The sequence below is a fragment of the Lepisma saccharinum genome, chromosome 2 (genome assembly GCF_977018435.1).
Source record: "Lepisma saccharinum chromosome 2, izLepSacc3.1, whole genome shotgun sequence".
NCBI lineage: Eukaryota > Metazoa > Arthropoda > Insecta > Zygentoma > Lepismatidae > Lepisma > Lepisma saccharinum.
The window spans coordinates 105,617,397-105,633,587 of record NC_139230.1 but is presented as its reverse complement, the minus strand read 5'-3'; the positions used below and the strand labels follow the sequence as shown (position 1 = coordinate 105,633,587).

At 37.4% G+C, this 16,191-nt stretch overlaps 1 protein-coding gene across 5 annotated transcripts in view; it reads left to right on the top strand.

Annotated features, from left to right (window-relative positions):
* The window catches only part of Ca-alpha1D (Ca[2+]-channel protein alpha[[1]] subunit D), a 1,588,055-nt gene that overhangs the window by 67,238 nt on the left and 1,504,626 nt on the right, over positions 1 to 16,191 (top strand). For all 5 annotated transcript variants that reach the window (XM_083117527.1, XM_083117525.1, XM_083117526.1 and 2 more), the window contains exon 2: positions 10,915 to 11,170. In XM_083117527.1, coding sequence (XP_082973653.1) covers positions 10,915 to 11,170 — 256 coding nt within the window. The remainder of the gene's footprint in view (positions 1 to 10,914; positions 11,171 to 16,191) is intronic.

The following is a 16,191-nucleotide window of genomic DNA, read 5'->3' as shown; positions in this document are numbered from 1 at the left end:
CGCGAACCCATAATAGTTTCCACAGATTCTTTCATTATGAGTTGTGTTTAGTAAACCTCAGTTCTCGCTCAACCAAGAAAAACGTCGGAAAATTATTAGGAGGGATAGGGCCCCACGGCCCATAGAAGTGCCACGCATTTTATACATGCACAACGGAAATGACTTCAGACTTCACAAGCTTGTATACCACCCGTTCTCACCGTTCACTATTATAACATCTACTTTAGGGCAGTCCTCCTCCGTGGCCGTGCGGTCTAAGGCACCTTTCTTAGGTCGGCGGCTGCGGGACGGCATGGGTTCGTTCCCGGGTTCAGTCCGTGAATTTTCGTCCTGTGTAAAATTTTGGTCGAGTATGAGGACATCATAACTCATTTAGAAGTGGCTTTAGCCCTTAATGAGGAGCTTAAAGGTGATAAACAATTCTTACAGGAAGAACTGAAAGCAAGATCAAAAGAAAAGAGTCAAGCAATCATTAAAAGTAACAATATTACATATGTAGAAAGATTAAAGATGGATGTGGGAGTACCCGATGCTCCATAACCATCCAAAGCACCAAAACCAACCCTCTTCAACAGGGCTGCGGATAAGGACCCCAAGAAGATGTGACAGGATATTATCGAAAGTATAAAGCCCACAGCGGATAAGATAAGAATATCTGGAATGAGATCAACTAAATACTTGCTAATTGTAGAGCTAGCCACGGAGCAAGAGCTCCAAAAGATGATGGACAACGAGTTATCCAAAGGCCTAAGAATGGAACCAACCTATCAAAAAGAAAAACCCTTTTCTTATCTTATACGACGTCCGAAAGTCATACAACGACCAGGAACTACTAGAATATTTATATATATGAATTTTGAGAACATGATGACAAGGGAGGAAATGGATCATAACCTAAGATTTAGGTTCAGAACAGGAAGACGCAAGAAAACAACTTCTCATGTAGTAATAGAAGTCTCTCCTGCGATCCGAAACTTAATCATTGGCTGGAATCAATTATATCTACCATTCGTAGTCATCAACATTAAATATTACATCTCAGTACCTAGATGCTTTGAGTGCCAAGATTTAGGGCATATCAGCAAGTACTGTCCGAACGACCAAGTATGTGGAAAATGTGGTGAACAACATCAAGAAAATGAATGTCCAACGGCAAATGTTAGAGTATGTATCCCATGCAAGACCAGGGAAAGCACATGCGTACAAGGACATTGCCCTACACAAAAGGAATTATTTTATAGAGCCATATCAAAGATCAATTATGGATAACACCACAAATGCAAATCATAGTTCCGACAAAGAAATTTTGAAAATCATCCAAATAAAAGCACAAGGATCAAAAATTGCCACTCAGGAAGAGGTTAATTATTTGGTGACAAATGATATAGACATTGCCCTTGTTCAGGAACCATACCACTTTAAAGGCAGATGCAAACCTACATCATGACTAATATACCTAAAGCACTAACCATAGTCGCAAATCCAGATCTTAAAGTTTTTTGGCATCGAAGCACCTCAACATCACATTGCATTGTCATTGAGATTCGGTTGGGTTGTGAGAATTGGATAATGACCAATCTTTATTGTCAATACAAAGATCCAATAAAACCATACCTAGATCATCTAGAGGACATAGTAACTGAATTTTCAGACAAGTATATTCAAATTGGCATGGATGCAAACGCCAAATCTAGATTATGGTTTAGCAAGCGCACCGACGAGCGAGGAGAAGAATTGGAAGATATTTTAGCTAGCAAGGTTCTGCATGTTGCAAATCGAAGATCTCATATTCCAAATTTCATCAATGGAAGTGGAGGCAGCTCACATATAGATTTGACAATTACCAACTACAAAGGACGACTGTCAGTTGGCAGTTGGTGGGTAAAAAAAATTACTGTCAGTGACCATAGCACGATTGGCTACGATATTAAGCTCAAGACGGCAGACACATTAAATAGTACCAGTACCCACAAAAGAAAATGGAATGTTACGGACCAAGAAGTTTTAAGGACCTTTGTTGCAAACCAGATTAGACTCAATCCGCTAAGTCCGGAGACACGGGCGCTCGGGAATATTGCTCAACCATCTCAGATAATAACTAACGCGATTAGAATGATACCAACAACTAGCAAACCAAGCTATAAACGGAATTTTCCGTACTACATCTTAAAACGCAGGAGCACCACTAGGAAACTACGAAAGCTCTATCAAAAGTCCAAAACCGAAAGAGATAGAGTATACTATCTTGAAAAGTATAGGAATTCCAAGTGGATATATGGATCATTAATCGAACAATATAAGATCAAGACTTGGGCAATGCTCGTACAGAGAGAAATCAAGAAAAATCCCTTGGGAATGCCATATAAAATGGTAGCCTATAAGAGTGGATCGAAATTTACTCCAATACCCCTCAAATTGGAAAATGGGGATTACACAAAGACTTGGGATGAGGCTGTTCAATATCTCATAGATAGTCTACTTCCTACTGATGGCCCACAAAAGGATACACAACAACAGACAAATATAAGGCAAAGAGTCGATAATCAATACAACAACCAGACAGCACTGGTCCCCTTTGCTCAAGAAGAGATTGCCGTGATAATTGACAAAACAAGAAACGGCAGGGATCCCGGCCCCGACGGAATCACAAATGAAATTTTAAAGATATTAAAAAATGAATTACTCCCTGGATTACAAGTGACATATAAGTATAACCAATGCATACTGGAAGGGGTGTTCCCCGAAGAATGGAAACTTGCAACACTGGTGATGTTTCTAAAAGTTAGTAAGAGAGATCCAGAAAACCAAAATCTTATAGACCGATATGCCTGTTAGATAACTTAGGCAAACTTCTAGAACGGCTATTGGTTAAACGCCTAACCGAGCGTTTAATTCTAATAAGAAATTCCAATAGGCAGTATGGATTTTGTAAAGAGAGATGTACAGAGGATGCCATAAATAGAGTTCAAGAAACGGTCCTAGAAAATCCCCTAAAGTATGTACTAGCCATAACATTTGACATCACAGGGGCTTTTGATAACCTCTGTTGGCCGTACCTCTTACTACAACTTCAAAATCTGCAGCTACCAGGACCTCTTTACAGGATCATCGAGAATTACCTGAGTCAACGAAAGGTACAATTCTTATGGGGTGAAGAGAGTCTAACAAGAGAAGTAAACAAGGGATGTCCTCAGGGCTCAGTCCTAGGACCAATCGTATGAAATGTCGTGCTGGAACCTCTCCTCATTAACTTGAAAGAAAGTACACAAATATTGGATGTTATTGCTTATGCTGATGACCTTCTAATGCTAATCGCGGCCGACAATCGTAGGGAGCTCGAGTCCAAGGCTAACAGTGCAATGAAGATTCTCACCGACGGACATTGGATTCTAAGCTTGAAATAGCGAAAGAAAAGACATATCAGATCCTACTCAAAGGAGAAATTACAAAGGGATCAAACTTTCAGGCTTTTACAACACTCAATAAGGTTTGTCAAGGAAATTAAATACCTAGGACTTACAATGGAAGCACAGCTAAGTCTAAGAATTCACATAACTAAGGCTCTGTCCAAGGCAAAGACTGCCATGCATACCATATTGAGTATGGGAAATTCAGCATATAAAATCCCATTTGCAACGGCGATGAATTATTACAAATCAGTATTCGTACCTACTGTAAGTTATGCCGCGTCGGCATGGGCAATGCTCACTATCAATAAGCAAATAAGACAACGACTTCGGCCAGCTCAACGGAATGTACATTTGCGTATCTTAGGAGCTTTCAGAATAACAGCCACCTTAGCAGTCATAGTCATAGCTGGAGTTTTACCCCTTGATATGGAAATCCAAAGAATTGCAGCCAGGTATTGGTGGAAGAAAAGGGAATATCGAAAGAACGAAAGAAAGAGCAACTTCTAGGAATCAACATATATTCCCTGCAAGACATTGATCAATACCTCCAAAGTGCCTGGTATGCAGAATGGAGAGAACATCAGGGATCTCAACACACCAAGCAATACATACCAGAGGCCAAAGTCCGATCATCCAAATCTTATATAAAACCCACAAAGGGACTAACACACTACATTACGGGACACGGTCCTTACAGAACTTATTTAAAGAGATTTGACCTTGGCACGGACGACCAGTGTCCAACTTGCAAAACATTAGATACACCTGAACATGCCTTGATTCATTGCACAAAATTCCAGGATACCCGGATCACGAAATTGAGGGTTAATCTTCGACAGGATGTATTGCATCCAACAATGACTGATCGAACAATATTTTGTATAGTAAATAAGTTGGCTGAAATAATTTCAAGCAATGAAGAGCTTGAATACAGAACCTCAAGAAAGGTGCCCGGAAATGGCCAACCAAATCCTGGGAAACCAGTGACAGAGAGAAGAGTCGCAGCTGAACTAAGAAGATCTACAAGAAGACATGAGAGGACTGATCCTGAATCTTCGGACTCAGAAGAGGAGGATCCTAATAATATCAAATAATATTATCCTAGTAATATCAAGTTCTATGAAGATGGGCCTACTTCCATAAATAGAAGAAGATACTACGTAACTACACTCAGAAAGAGACAGACTGGAATGGAATGAATCCAAATTGTCAGAGATTCACACCGACACCTCCAGGCTGAAGAAAGGAGGAGATGCCAAATACGGAACACCTAATTAAACCTTGATAGTTCATCATCCCAGTACTCATATAACCTATTATTATATTCCTACATAAATGTATAATATATATATCTTTTTGCTTATGATTGTTTATCATCTAATTGTATTTTATATATACTCTTTCTCTTATTACATTATATATACACAACAAACTTATAAAGAACCAACACGAAAGTTCATACGTCTTGGTTTTCATAAAGGTACCAAGACTCAAGTTTCACTTATACTCGTCTTATTCTATTCTCAATCATATTTCAAGAGGAGGCAAAAGTGGAATCCTTCTAACCCACTCCTAAAGTAACATCCCTTCTTACCAGGACACGAACGTCAAAACCGCACTCAGTTTCTTTTTTTTTTTTTTTTTGAAGAAAGAAGATCTAAGCAAAGAAGAAAGAAGACACTGAGTGAGAGGGTGAATAAAGAGCGACTGGTGAGTGGAGGCGGAAGATCCCACCTTCGTGCCCCTTCCTGTCCTGTGTATAGGGCCGGTGGCAACCCACCATAGTTAGGAAATTGGGGAGCTTCGAATGAGCAAGCGTAATCCGGTCGCGGAGACCTACTATAACGGCTGGGGATACGTCGGGCTGACCCCCCGACTATTCCAATCCTGGTTGGAGATCTTCATGCTTAGAGGTCACCAAGGAAAGCGTGGGAGGGAGACCTGCAGTCGGTAGGTAAGCCAAAGCCCTTCATGGACTGTTACGCACAGGATTATTTTTATTATTTACTTTAGGGCAACGATTAACAACGAACTTACAAAAGTATGTAGACTATTTAAATAGACACAAATAAAAATATGTTAGAGAAAACTAATTAGCACAGCCAACAGCATTAACTCAAGGGCGCTCTCTACCTGTGTTTACTCTCTCACGCGCACAGATATGAAGGACGTCATTATGTATATATTTTTAAAAACCCTCCGACCTCCAAAACAAATTGGAATGGTAAGTGAAAAATATGATTATTCAATTGGACCGTGTCTATTTTATATGATAATGTGTTTTCCTTCGTTACTAATAAATAAAGTTATATTTATGACAGCAATGAAAATTGATTTTGTTCTTCGTGGATTGAGACAAGAAAAAGGAAGGAAAGTTTGGGATAGAAGGTGACAAGAAGGTTCAGAATATTAAGGCGAGGTAAGCATGTTGCTTAGGATACAACATTTTTATGAACCTACACTAAATCTTAATCAATAAAAAGAGTGTTACTATGTTTGTTTTAACAATGGAAAATCCATCAGATTGATATCACCATCCGTATATCATGTAGGCCCTGTTATCTCAGGAGCAGTAGACATTGGCTCAGAGGAGGAAAACATAGCTTCCAGTTCTCCTCTTCCAGGATTTGTCAGTCCTCGTCAGGATCTGACAGGGAATTTACTTGATACATATTTTTTAAAAAATATTTGCGTAATGACTTCACGTATGGATTTTTATGACTGCGTAAAAATTATTTACGTTAAAATATTTGAAAACATATTTTGCTCAAAACAAGGGGATGAACTCAAGTACATAATTTTATGGTAATCTGATGCTGTATAAGCATACATTCTGTTGTATGTAACGTGCATTCGCTCACTGAATTACGTTCTGTTTTATGATCCAAAAATAATTATTTTTGTATTTTTTAAATCTGTAAAATCAAATGCTACTTTCCATTTTTCTGTCTACGTTTAATTTAACTAAAAATGTCCCATGCATGCTTAACTTAGTCCTGTATGAAGTGATGTGAGGGGTGGCTACCTGATTTGGGGGGGTTTACCTTCCTCTCTGACTCAAAAAAATCTATTGGCTCGTCTTTAGATGGCGATTTTCCATTAATTGGATTAACAGAAGGAGTGCAACTACGATCAAAGTTTTTCTCTTATCCTTATCCTCATAAATATTGGGTAAGAAACATCAAAGCCACTCAAGTTTAACTTCCCTTAAAAAAAATATCCCCAAAATATGCAAATTGTGTGCATATGCTAAATACCATATATAACTTCATAATTATTTATCAAAGTAATCCATACAGACTGAAATAGGTGCAGGGACTTCATGAAACGTACATGTATAGAATCCGTCCCAAGTTATCACTTGTTGAGGGTAAATCTTTTTAAACTCTTATATTCTAATGCACTGCTCTATTTGTTATCAGCATTCCATTTTACTGTGTCGTGCAGATACAAGGAACAAACACTAATCAGCACAAACAAAAATAACTTAATCTACCTCGAAATAAAATGAAAATAAGCCACTACGTAATAATTATTAACTTGCGCACATGAACATGACGGTAAAAAGCAGAAATTTTAAAAACGAAACTTATAATGCATTTAAGAGTAAGATTTCAAAGCAAGTTAGTTCAGAGAAAAGTTTTAATCCAAAGAAGTTACAAACAGTAAGAGGTGATAACAAAATTCGGAGGAGAATCTCAAGCTGTAGGAGGTGATAAGAAAACTGCATCTGATTATCACCGTAACCAGAGTCGGCTGCTCGTTAGAACGTAACGGGCGCCGCACTGCGGTGAACACACATACTATTCACGTCTATATATATATGTGTATTTTTTTATTCCGCAACAGTTGTGAAGTTTGCAGGTAGAGAAATATGTCAGGGCGCCATTCCCACGCGCATGCGCTTTACAAGCGTACAATCTATGCCTGCGAGCATTCTCTGGCGAGGCAGATTCGGAGAATAACATGCATGGCAGGAGACAGTTTCGAAATTCCAACCAAAACCCTTAGCTGAAGTTCTCTCCCCGGAGAACTCTAAACATTGAAAAGTTGCCAGAAGCAAGGACATTGACATTATTAACGCAAGAAAGAAATACCAACATGTGAAAAATTCATAATCTAATTCACTTATGACATGAGCATAGAGCAATAAATAACGCAAAATTTTAATGCGAAAAAAATATCGGTAACTGAAAAAATACAAACTCTTGTTTGATTTCTGTTACTTAACGTTGCTTTTTCCTTCTTGGCAGATTTGTCTGGCAACTTTCCTTCTGTATTTCTTTTCGTCTGTTAGGTTTAGAAAACATTTGGCTAATCTACTAGCATTTTTCTTTCTTCTTCCATCTTTCATGATAAGTAAATTAGCAGTGACAGCAGTAATTAACATTTTGCTCAAAATCCAGTTATTTTACAATGTCAGCAAAATAGATTATTCACATCTTGTACTTTTTGCATAACGTTAATGTTTCGAAATGATCATGTAATATATTGATGGTTTACGAAGGATATGAATCATTTTTGCGCCTTTTTTATTGCTAACTACAAGAGAGAAAAAAAACTTACTACTCTAGCTGACAATATAAACAGATACCACTTGTCAAGCATAGGATACTTGAAAATCATGGAATATAATGAGTAGGGGAATGTGTAATCTAACCAACAGCTTGACAAATATCTTCTACTGTGGTTCCTGTCCTTCTTACAGCTCGACCAAGTTAAGAAAAAACCAGGCAAACTCAGGAACTAAAGTGAAAGGTTTCTCCTCTCTCATACCCTCCCTCGCTTGTGTTGGATCGCCTGCCACATATATAACTCCTCTCCCTTGATTCGTTGTCAAAAACTCAACAACGTTAAATATCACCTCCCCTCCACGACGATACGCTTGTTGCTGCTAATCGAAATTAAATAAAAATGCTTTGGCTGATATAAAAAGAAAATGGCCCGGTGTAATTAATACTTTCTATTTTGTACAACTTTGCAAACAATTAACAAAAAAACAGCGAACAGACCTCAGATTTGCTAATGATCTTACTTGTACAAGTATGCACTCTTACTATTATTATGAAATTAAATTATGATTGAAACTGAAATGGTATACAAATTCTCAACAATGAAAGTTGAGAGAAAAATGAGGAACAGCTTATGTAAACAAGGAAGAAATTATCGAAGAAAGTAACATCAATATGGAAATTACAGCCTGTAATGTTTATTAGACGTCAGATAAAACATAGACTGATTTGCTTGGATGAGATGGTTGGCAAGTGCGAGTTGTGACACAAGGCGGAGGCTCACTGTTGTACAATGAAGTATGTACTATTGCAAGTTCATCCTTAACTTGAGCCTTCCTGATGGCGCAGTGGTAGCGTCATCGCCTTGTAATCAAGGGGTTCTGGGTTCGATACCCAGTTGAGGCGCATAGTGGTTCGGATCCCACTTTAAACTGTAGGTCCAATCCCAATTAGCCTCACTGTGCATAAAGTGGACTTAAGATAACAATTCAATCATCCTTAACTTGTTTGTTGGCTCCACTGATATCTTCAAACCAGAAACTTCACTATCTGGAAACATTAATGATTGCACGTAATATACATCGCTATTATCTAAAATAGTAAATGTATCGAGTGGTTAACATGTAAGATAGTTAATTTTGAAATTATTTGATGCAATATGCCGTGTGTTCTAGAAAACCTTTTTTTCTGCTTACTCTTTTAACCGAATATGTAATATCTAGCAAGTAATCAAATTTAGAAAGTACTATTGCGTCCTTTCTCCTTAGCATTAGATCGTATTTCATGGCTGTGTGCTTGCATGAGAAGATGAGATAAATTTTATGGAAAATGGCAATGTATAATGTTGATATTTGAAGTGGGTAAAGTTGAATTAGTGATTTTATAATAACGAATTATACTACAGATCTCTCTGACTTGCATGTGGGACTGATAGTTGTAGGTTCATATATTAAGTAAGCGTTGAACGCATCTAGGACCTGAAGCCTCCCCGATAGCGCAGTGGTAGCGTCGTCGCCTTGTAATCTAAGGGTCCCGGGTTTGATACCCGGTGGAGGCACATAGTGTTTCGGATCCCACTTTAAACTGTAGGTCCAGTCTCTATTAGCCTTACTGTGCCTTAAGTGGACTTAAAACACCAAATCAATCAATCAAGCATCTAGGACCTATGTAAAATAGAATAGTAAAGTATTTCTAGTTACTACAGACCGAGGTTCAGCCTTAAGCTGTTCTACGACAAAACTCTCTGTGTGCATGGGTGTGTGCTAGCGTGGTAAATTAAACCTAAAAAGAAAATTGTTTTATATGTATATCATGAGTAACATTCACAAAGGAACAACCGAACATTCACAAATATCCAGGCCGTGACTCAGATGCAAAACCTTCTCCGACGAGATCGTCACTCCAGTCTTCAAAGTATTCGGCCATTAGTGCCACTAGTGCACATATATTTTCATGTTCACGTAGTTATTGGTTTTGAAATACATACTTCTCATTTCTAGTGCGGTTAAAAGCATCTTCACCCCATTTTTCAATTGTACTAAGAAGTAGTACTCTAGTACAGGAGAATTCTATTTGATATCTAAATAATGTTCTGATAATGTTTAAATATAATTCAAAAACGTTTTTCGTATGTGGTAGAAAAATGTGCCGAAAAGGATCCATTCTAGTTAATAAAACGTTCAGGAAACATCATTCTTACATTTCAAAAACATCAAGAATATGTTAAATACTAGTCCAAAAGATGTTATTTTCACATCTAAATAATGTCCAGATAAGATCCAAATTTAGTCTAAAAAGTGAACGTTTTCTATCCATACAATATCCAAAGTACCTACAAAAAATGTATAAATCGAAGCATAGCCTCCAGATAGGGCCCCGCTTTATGTCTGAAACAAGTCCAAAAGTGAAACATAAACGTCTACAATATATCATTTTCTGGATATCGCCAAGATATTACGTTTGCAGACAAATAAATATTCAGGGAATATCCAATGGATGTATTTTGGATATTCCTGGATATCCAGAACTTCCGACATGAAGAACATTACAGTGTCAATGCTCTGGCTGGGAACTAGTGAGTTGGGAACAAGCTCAGCAATCGAGGATAAGAACATTGTTATTTTTTTCAAGTTCACATTAATGTTTACAATCTCTACGTTAACATAAAAATAGTCGAAACATGTATTATTCATTTACATTTACATTTACATGTTGCGTACATTTTGTACCCAAAATGATCAAGAAGAGTTAATCTAGATTCAAACTATAAACATGTGAGCACGCACACGCATCCTCCCCTTCTCTCCTTTTTAATTAACGCTTAATGTGCAGGGTGCTTTTTCGGCACGTGCTTCTCCGTTTTGAGAACATGCTCTCTTTGTGGTTTCCGCCCAACCGGTCGATTTTTACATGAAAGGAAATTACACTATATGTGTCCATCATGCTTAAGAGTAGTCATATTTGCTGAGGTGTTGCATTCTATTTGCTTGCAGGAGCCCAGCAGAATGAGACGGGAGCTGCGGCCAGTACCGGAAGCACTGGAGCGGAGAAGCCTTTGTCTACCGCATGGCAGACCGCGCTTAGTGCTACACAAATGAGCGGGAAGCAGCAGCAGCAACAGCAACAGCAACAACGGCGTGTAGTGCGCCGAGGCGTGAAGCCGCCCCCTGATCGACCTCAGCGGGCTCTCTTCTGCCTAACGCTCAAAAACCCCATGCGGAAACTGTGTATCGACGTTGTGGAGTGGAAGTATCCTTTCTTTTCTGTTCCGACATTATAGTAGGTAGTAGGTGTAGTGAAGTCATTTAAAGGTAAAACGAATTTAAGTTATCGAAGATATGCAAGGGTGTAATGGAGAGCTGACCATAAAGTGGGAAAGATAAACAACTAGCTTTTACACAAGAAATAATACATTTTCCCATTAGAAATGCATTTTGAAACTTTCCTAACTAATAACAATGAAGGCTTTCCTTTGAGTTTGGCACCAGGAGAGCTCTGGAAAGGATTCAGGTTTTCGAGAGCTAACTCGAAGAGCTCATTGACAGCAAAGGACTTGCGGGTACGTCAGAATCAGGTCAGTGTAAATATTATGTCTATCCAGATCTGTGTCCATAGAATGTAACATTGCAAATGGCAGGGGTGAGGACAAGTCCCTTAACAGAATCAAAATGTTGCATCTGTATCTTGCAAAAAATACACTAATGTATACGTGATTTTAAAATGCATTATTTTATTCGAAATTAATAGACTGATACTCTACGTACCAAACAAAAAAAGGAAAAATGTCCATACCTATGTTAAAAGTTGAGTTTGCAAAGGAATACTCAACACAAATAAGGTATGAATATTTGACAAAACTGGAGAGAACCAAAATCTCATGTTTTGTATCCAGGTGTCGACATCTCATTTATCTACGATAATGCAGTTGCCTCCATGTCACCCTTACGTCCCCTCCACCAAAAAACGCTAATATGTGTGTGTAGGGGTAGGAGGTGTGTAGAATATATAGAAGGAAAGTTGCTGAGCCTTCATGGCACGGTTCTATATGGACGGGGATCTTCACCTTAGCTTACCCTTCAGAGATTTTTCTGAATATTTACAATAATCTAAATTAGCAAACATGGGCCTATTAATGGTTACATCATAATACCCTTGAAGAGGCTAAAATATGTAAAAATATCAATTTTGAAACTGTATTATCATTCACTTGGAACGTCAGTGCTTCACTGTAAGATAAATCGTAAAAGCAAATTTTTGTCCACTTTAATGGACAAGAGCAACTTCTCGTAATTACTATTGCTATTATTAAACCAATATTATTATCACTTTATAAATTTCACATTGCTCCTCCATAAATCAGTTTGAATGTCTTTTTCTGGTGGCTGCAGTTTCGATTGCGTGTATGTAAATGTAAATTAGCAAATAAGCCTCGTGTGTTGAAGAAAGTTTGCATTAGCATTCGAGGCTGTGCTCGGAGAGAGATTGGTTTGATCGTGAAGAAAATCTGTGGTTTATGAAATGAAAAACATATTCTTTACTACATAATTACTGATTATTAGAGCCCGGATTTATAAGCACAATCAAACAGTAAAATATGCAAGTTAATAAGCACAAAAAATGAAAATAATAAGCACCGAAATAAGCATAAACAAATACAGGAAAATCTGAAAAAATATTTGTTTATTAGATCTCTTAACTTATTCAAAGCTGTTACAGTATGTAAGGAAGGTCATCCTGAGATTTTCTTGTGTGAAGCTCCAACATCCGTCAGTGAAGAATTATTTGTACAGTGAAAATGTGTTTTCCACGTAGCATGGCGTCACAGGCACATTTGAAGAACACCACAGTTCTTCTTCGGTGAATTCCTTTTCAATGTCTGTTTCTTCACCAGAAATCTCTTTATAAATTTGACACAGTGTTTTGTAACCGAGATCTTTCAGTAATACCTGACTGAGCTTGTCGGACGCAATTTTATCATGGCATGACGTGGATCGCGTCAGCTGACCTACGAGGAAAAGAGGCCTGGAAAGTCTCGTGCCCGCTATTTAGAAGCATTGATCTCGCCATCTCAATGCCATCGTGTGATTGAAATGGGATTGAAGTATGACAGATTTCGGTAAAATATGCTATTTTAAATCAAAATCATAAAATAAGCAAGCATAACCGTTTCCTGCAGAAATACGCATTTATAAGCACTTTCAACCTTAGTTAAATAGTTCATCAAGGTATGTAATACGAAGTATAACCTTTCATCTTACCATGAGAAGTCTGGAAAAGAATATGCATTTCGCTTATAAATCCAGGCTCTACTGATTATTATAATAAACAATGTCAGATTGTTTTGGAGAGAGAGCGGGCCATCTAAAATGAAACTGCAATCCTTACTTTTTATAAAACACGGATATTATTTTCAACATTTTAATGGTAGTTTCTATATATTTTATTTTTATGTTTTGAGGACATATTGGGGGGGGGGGGGGCAGGCACCTTCCGTGCACACATCTATGATTAAAGGCCGACTTCGGAGGCCAAATATTCCATGACGGCAGCCAGGTAAACCGGTCTCGCCGGCAACGACACGCTCAGCATAATTGCCCTTTGGCAAAAGTATGTGGATCTTGCCGACGGTTAACAAAAGCCCGGCCCGGATGGAGCGAGATGTGCTCTTTCCCTTGACTTTTCCTCCCTTCCACGCAGGGCCAACAATTAAAGTAGATAGTGATTGCTGCTACTACAGTTTTAAGCAATCCGATTGGCTGACGTGTCGGATTGGCTGACGTGACGTCATTAGTGAGACTCGGTTATGTTAGGTTAGGCTGTGTTGGGTTAGATAGAAGAAGAAGAAAGAGTGTTGTGGTACTAATTCCAACCAATGAAGTATTCAAAAGATGACGATTGTTCATTGAATTGACACATCTTTCACTTCACATGCATAAAAATTTGTATTATTTTCCGTATGAAAATTTTTTTCGGTTCAACAACTGCTACATTTTCGGCAACTGAATTGACCTACATTCAGCTGTCAAGAAGATAAGCGTATCCTTTGAACGAGTTCGACCACACTCTTATGTAATGTCTTGATGTATATTTATGCGTGTTGCTCGTGTTTGCATGTGAAAGAGAAAATTTACAAGAATAAGTACTACTCATTCTTCGCATTGCTTCAATAACGACACAGAAATGGTTGATGCCTTTTTCCTATGTTTGTTCTCCGTGGAAAACCTCCGTAGACCAGAGCGCGAGATTTCAAGTTCTGGACGTCCTCAGCAACTCTGCGTTCTATATTTAACTTGATACTTTCGTCTGTGCTCACTTGAAGTTGAATGAACTACTTATAGATTTAGTGAAGTAAGCGTGGTGTTTTGGCACGCTCGAAGATATCTCCATGAACGTTGCGATAAGATACTATTTCCTTTTCATTTTCTTTGATTTGATTTGCTCTATTTTACTTCGCTTTTTGTGCCACTTTTGGCAAATTTCCGAAGATGGGGATGAAATTGATGAATGGACACTCACAAAAATTCATGCCCAGGCCAGGATTCGAACCCGGGACCCCTGGCATGATAGCGTGATGTGCCCTTGTCATTTTCTTAATTATGTATTGTCCTTATGATATTTGATACAAAAATATTTTAAACAAATGTCCTGCCCCTTTTCAAATTGGAAAACATACGAATCGATGTACGCTGAAAGTGGGTAAATAACATTTACTGTATTTTCGTTCCATTATAAATGAGCTGTTCCCTACTGCTATTTATACAGCAGTCGAGTAGCGTGGTGAAATCAAGTCGAATTTCTTTACGTAAATAGTGAAATGTATTTATTGCTGTCATTTCATCAACTACTCATGGTATGTTACACAAATTATGATTGAACACCTACCTAGTTACTATATTGCATGATCTATTGTAATTTTATCTATTAAAACTGATTTGCAAACAATTCATTCAACATTAAAATTAAAATTAAATAATTTTGCTTAAATGTCAGAAATTATAACATATGATTTTCATTACATTATATTATTATTATGTATTTTGCAGAGACTGAGTAAAAACCTAAACTAAGTAGTTAATTTCGATCTTAATTGCACATATTGTAATCGCATTTACAGCACATATGTATATATATATATATCTATATATGTATATATGTAATTTACATACGCGTATGTAACCCCCGAATGTTCTTCTTCTGGTTTAGAATGCTTTCCGAATTTGTGAAGGAACAGGTTGAGGCCATTAATTTTTTTTAAGAACAATTCTTTATTTTTATTGCACTTACTTCTCTTGCTTGTAATACAAAACAATGATTTTTATTTCAGATATTTTAAACTAATCACCTTATTCAGCATCACAAATTTAGGTTCCTTTAGGATATTTCGTTGTAAATTTTGTACAGTAATGAAGTTAACGCTCGAATTTAAGCACGATTATTTTCTTTTAACCCTAAATAAATTAATATGAGCTGTCATTAATTAGTTTATGTTGCTGGATCTGGAATCGATGAACTTTTCGATACCATGTGGTTGTTGAAAATATAAATTTTCAAAATACAATTCAATTACATTATGATGTTTCTCTCGCAGCTTAGGGACTTGAGAATTTGAGACGACAAATCTTTAGGCGACCCGTGCACTTCCTATTGTAAATAATGTAATGATAGTAACTTTACATCAGAGGGTTAGATACACTGATTATGGTGCACTTTTTAATATTATTTGTTAGCTCACAGATTTGTTTTCGAATCTGTTGCAGAAGAATCCACTGATTAGGTTGGAAATAAACTTTTCAGAATTCGCATGATTTCAATTGTCATATAATTAATCTAGTATGGCCCCTTGAACACCCATTATGAGCATATACACAGGATTTCATTTCATGGGTGCCATCTTCATCAGAATATTCTGCTTTTGAAACCACTTCCCTTATTAACTAACGTCTACATGCAAAGGTTTATCTAGTATCTCGTACGGAAGTTTGACCTTAAAAATTGATTCTGTGACAGACGAATACAGTTTCATTTTGTAAACGGCCAAATTAATAAAGGATTAAATTAAAGAATTATATCTGCACCACTAACACTTCAGGCATAGGCAATATAAATAACATCTGAAATCTCCAGGTTTTATGTGTTTTATTGGTTATACGTTCTAACAGATCTAACATTGATCTCAACAACAAAGACGATGAAAACTGCCAGACTTCATGCTTCGCGGCATTAATTAATTCGAGCAATACGCTTGTAGGAAAATGTAATCTTTTTTGGTT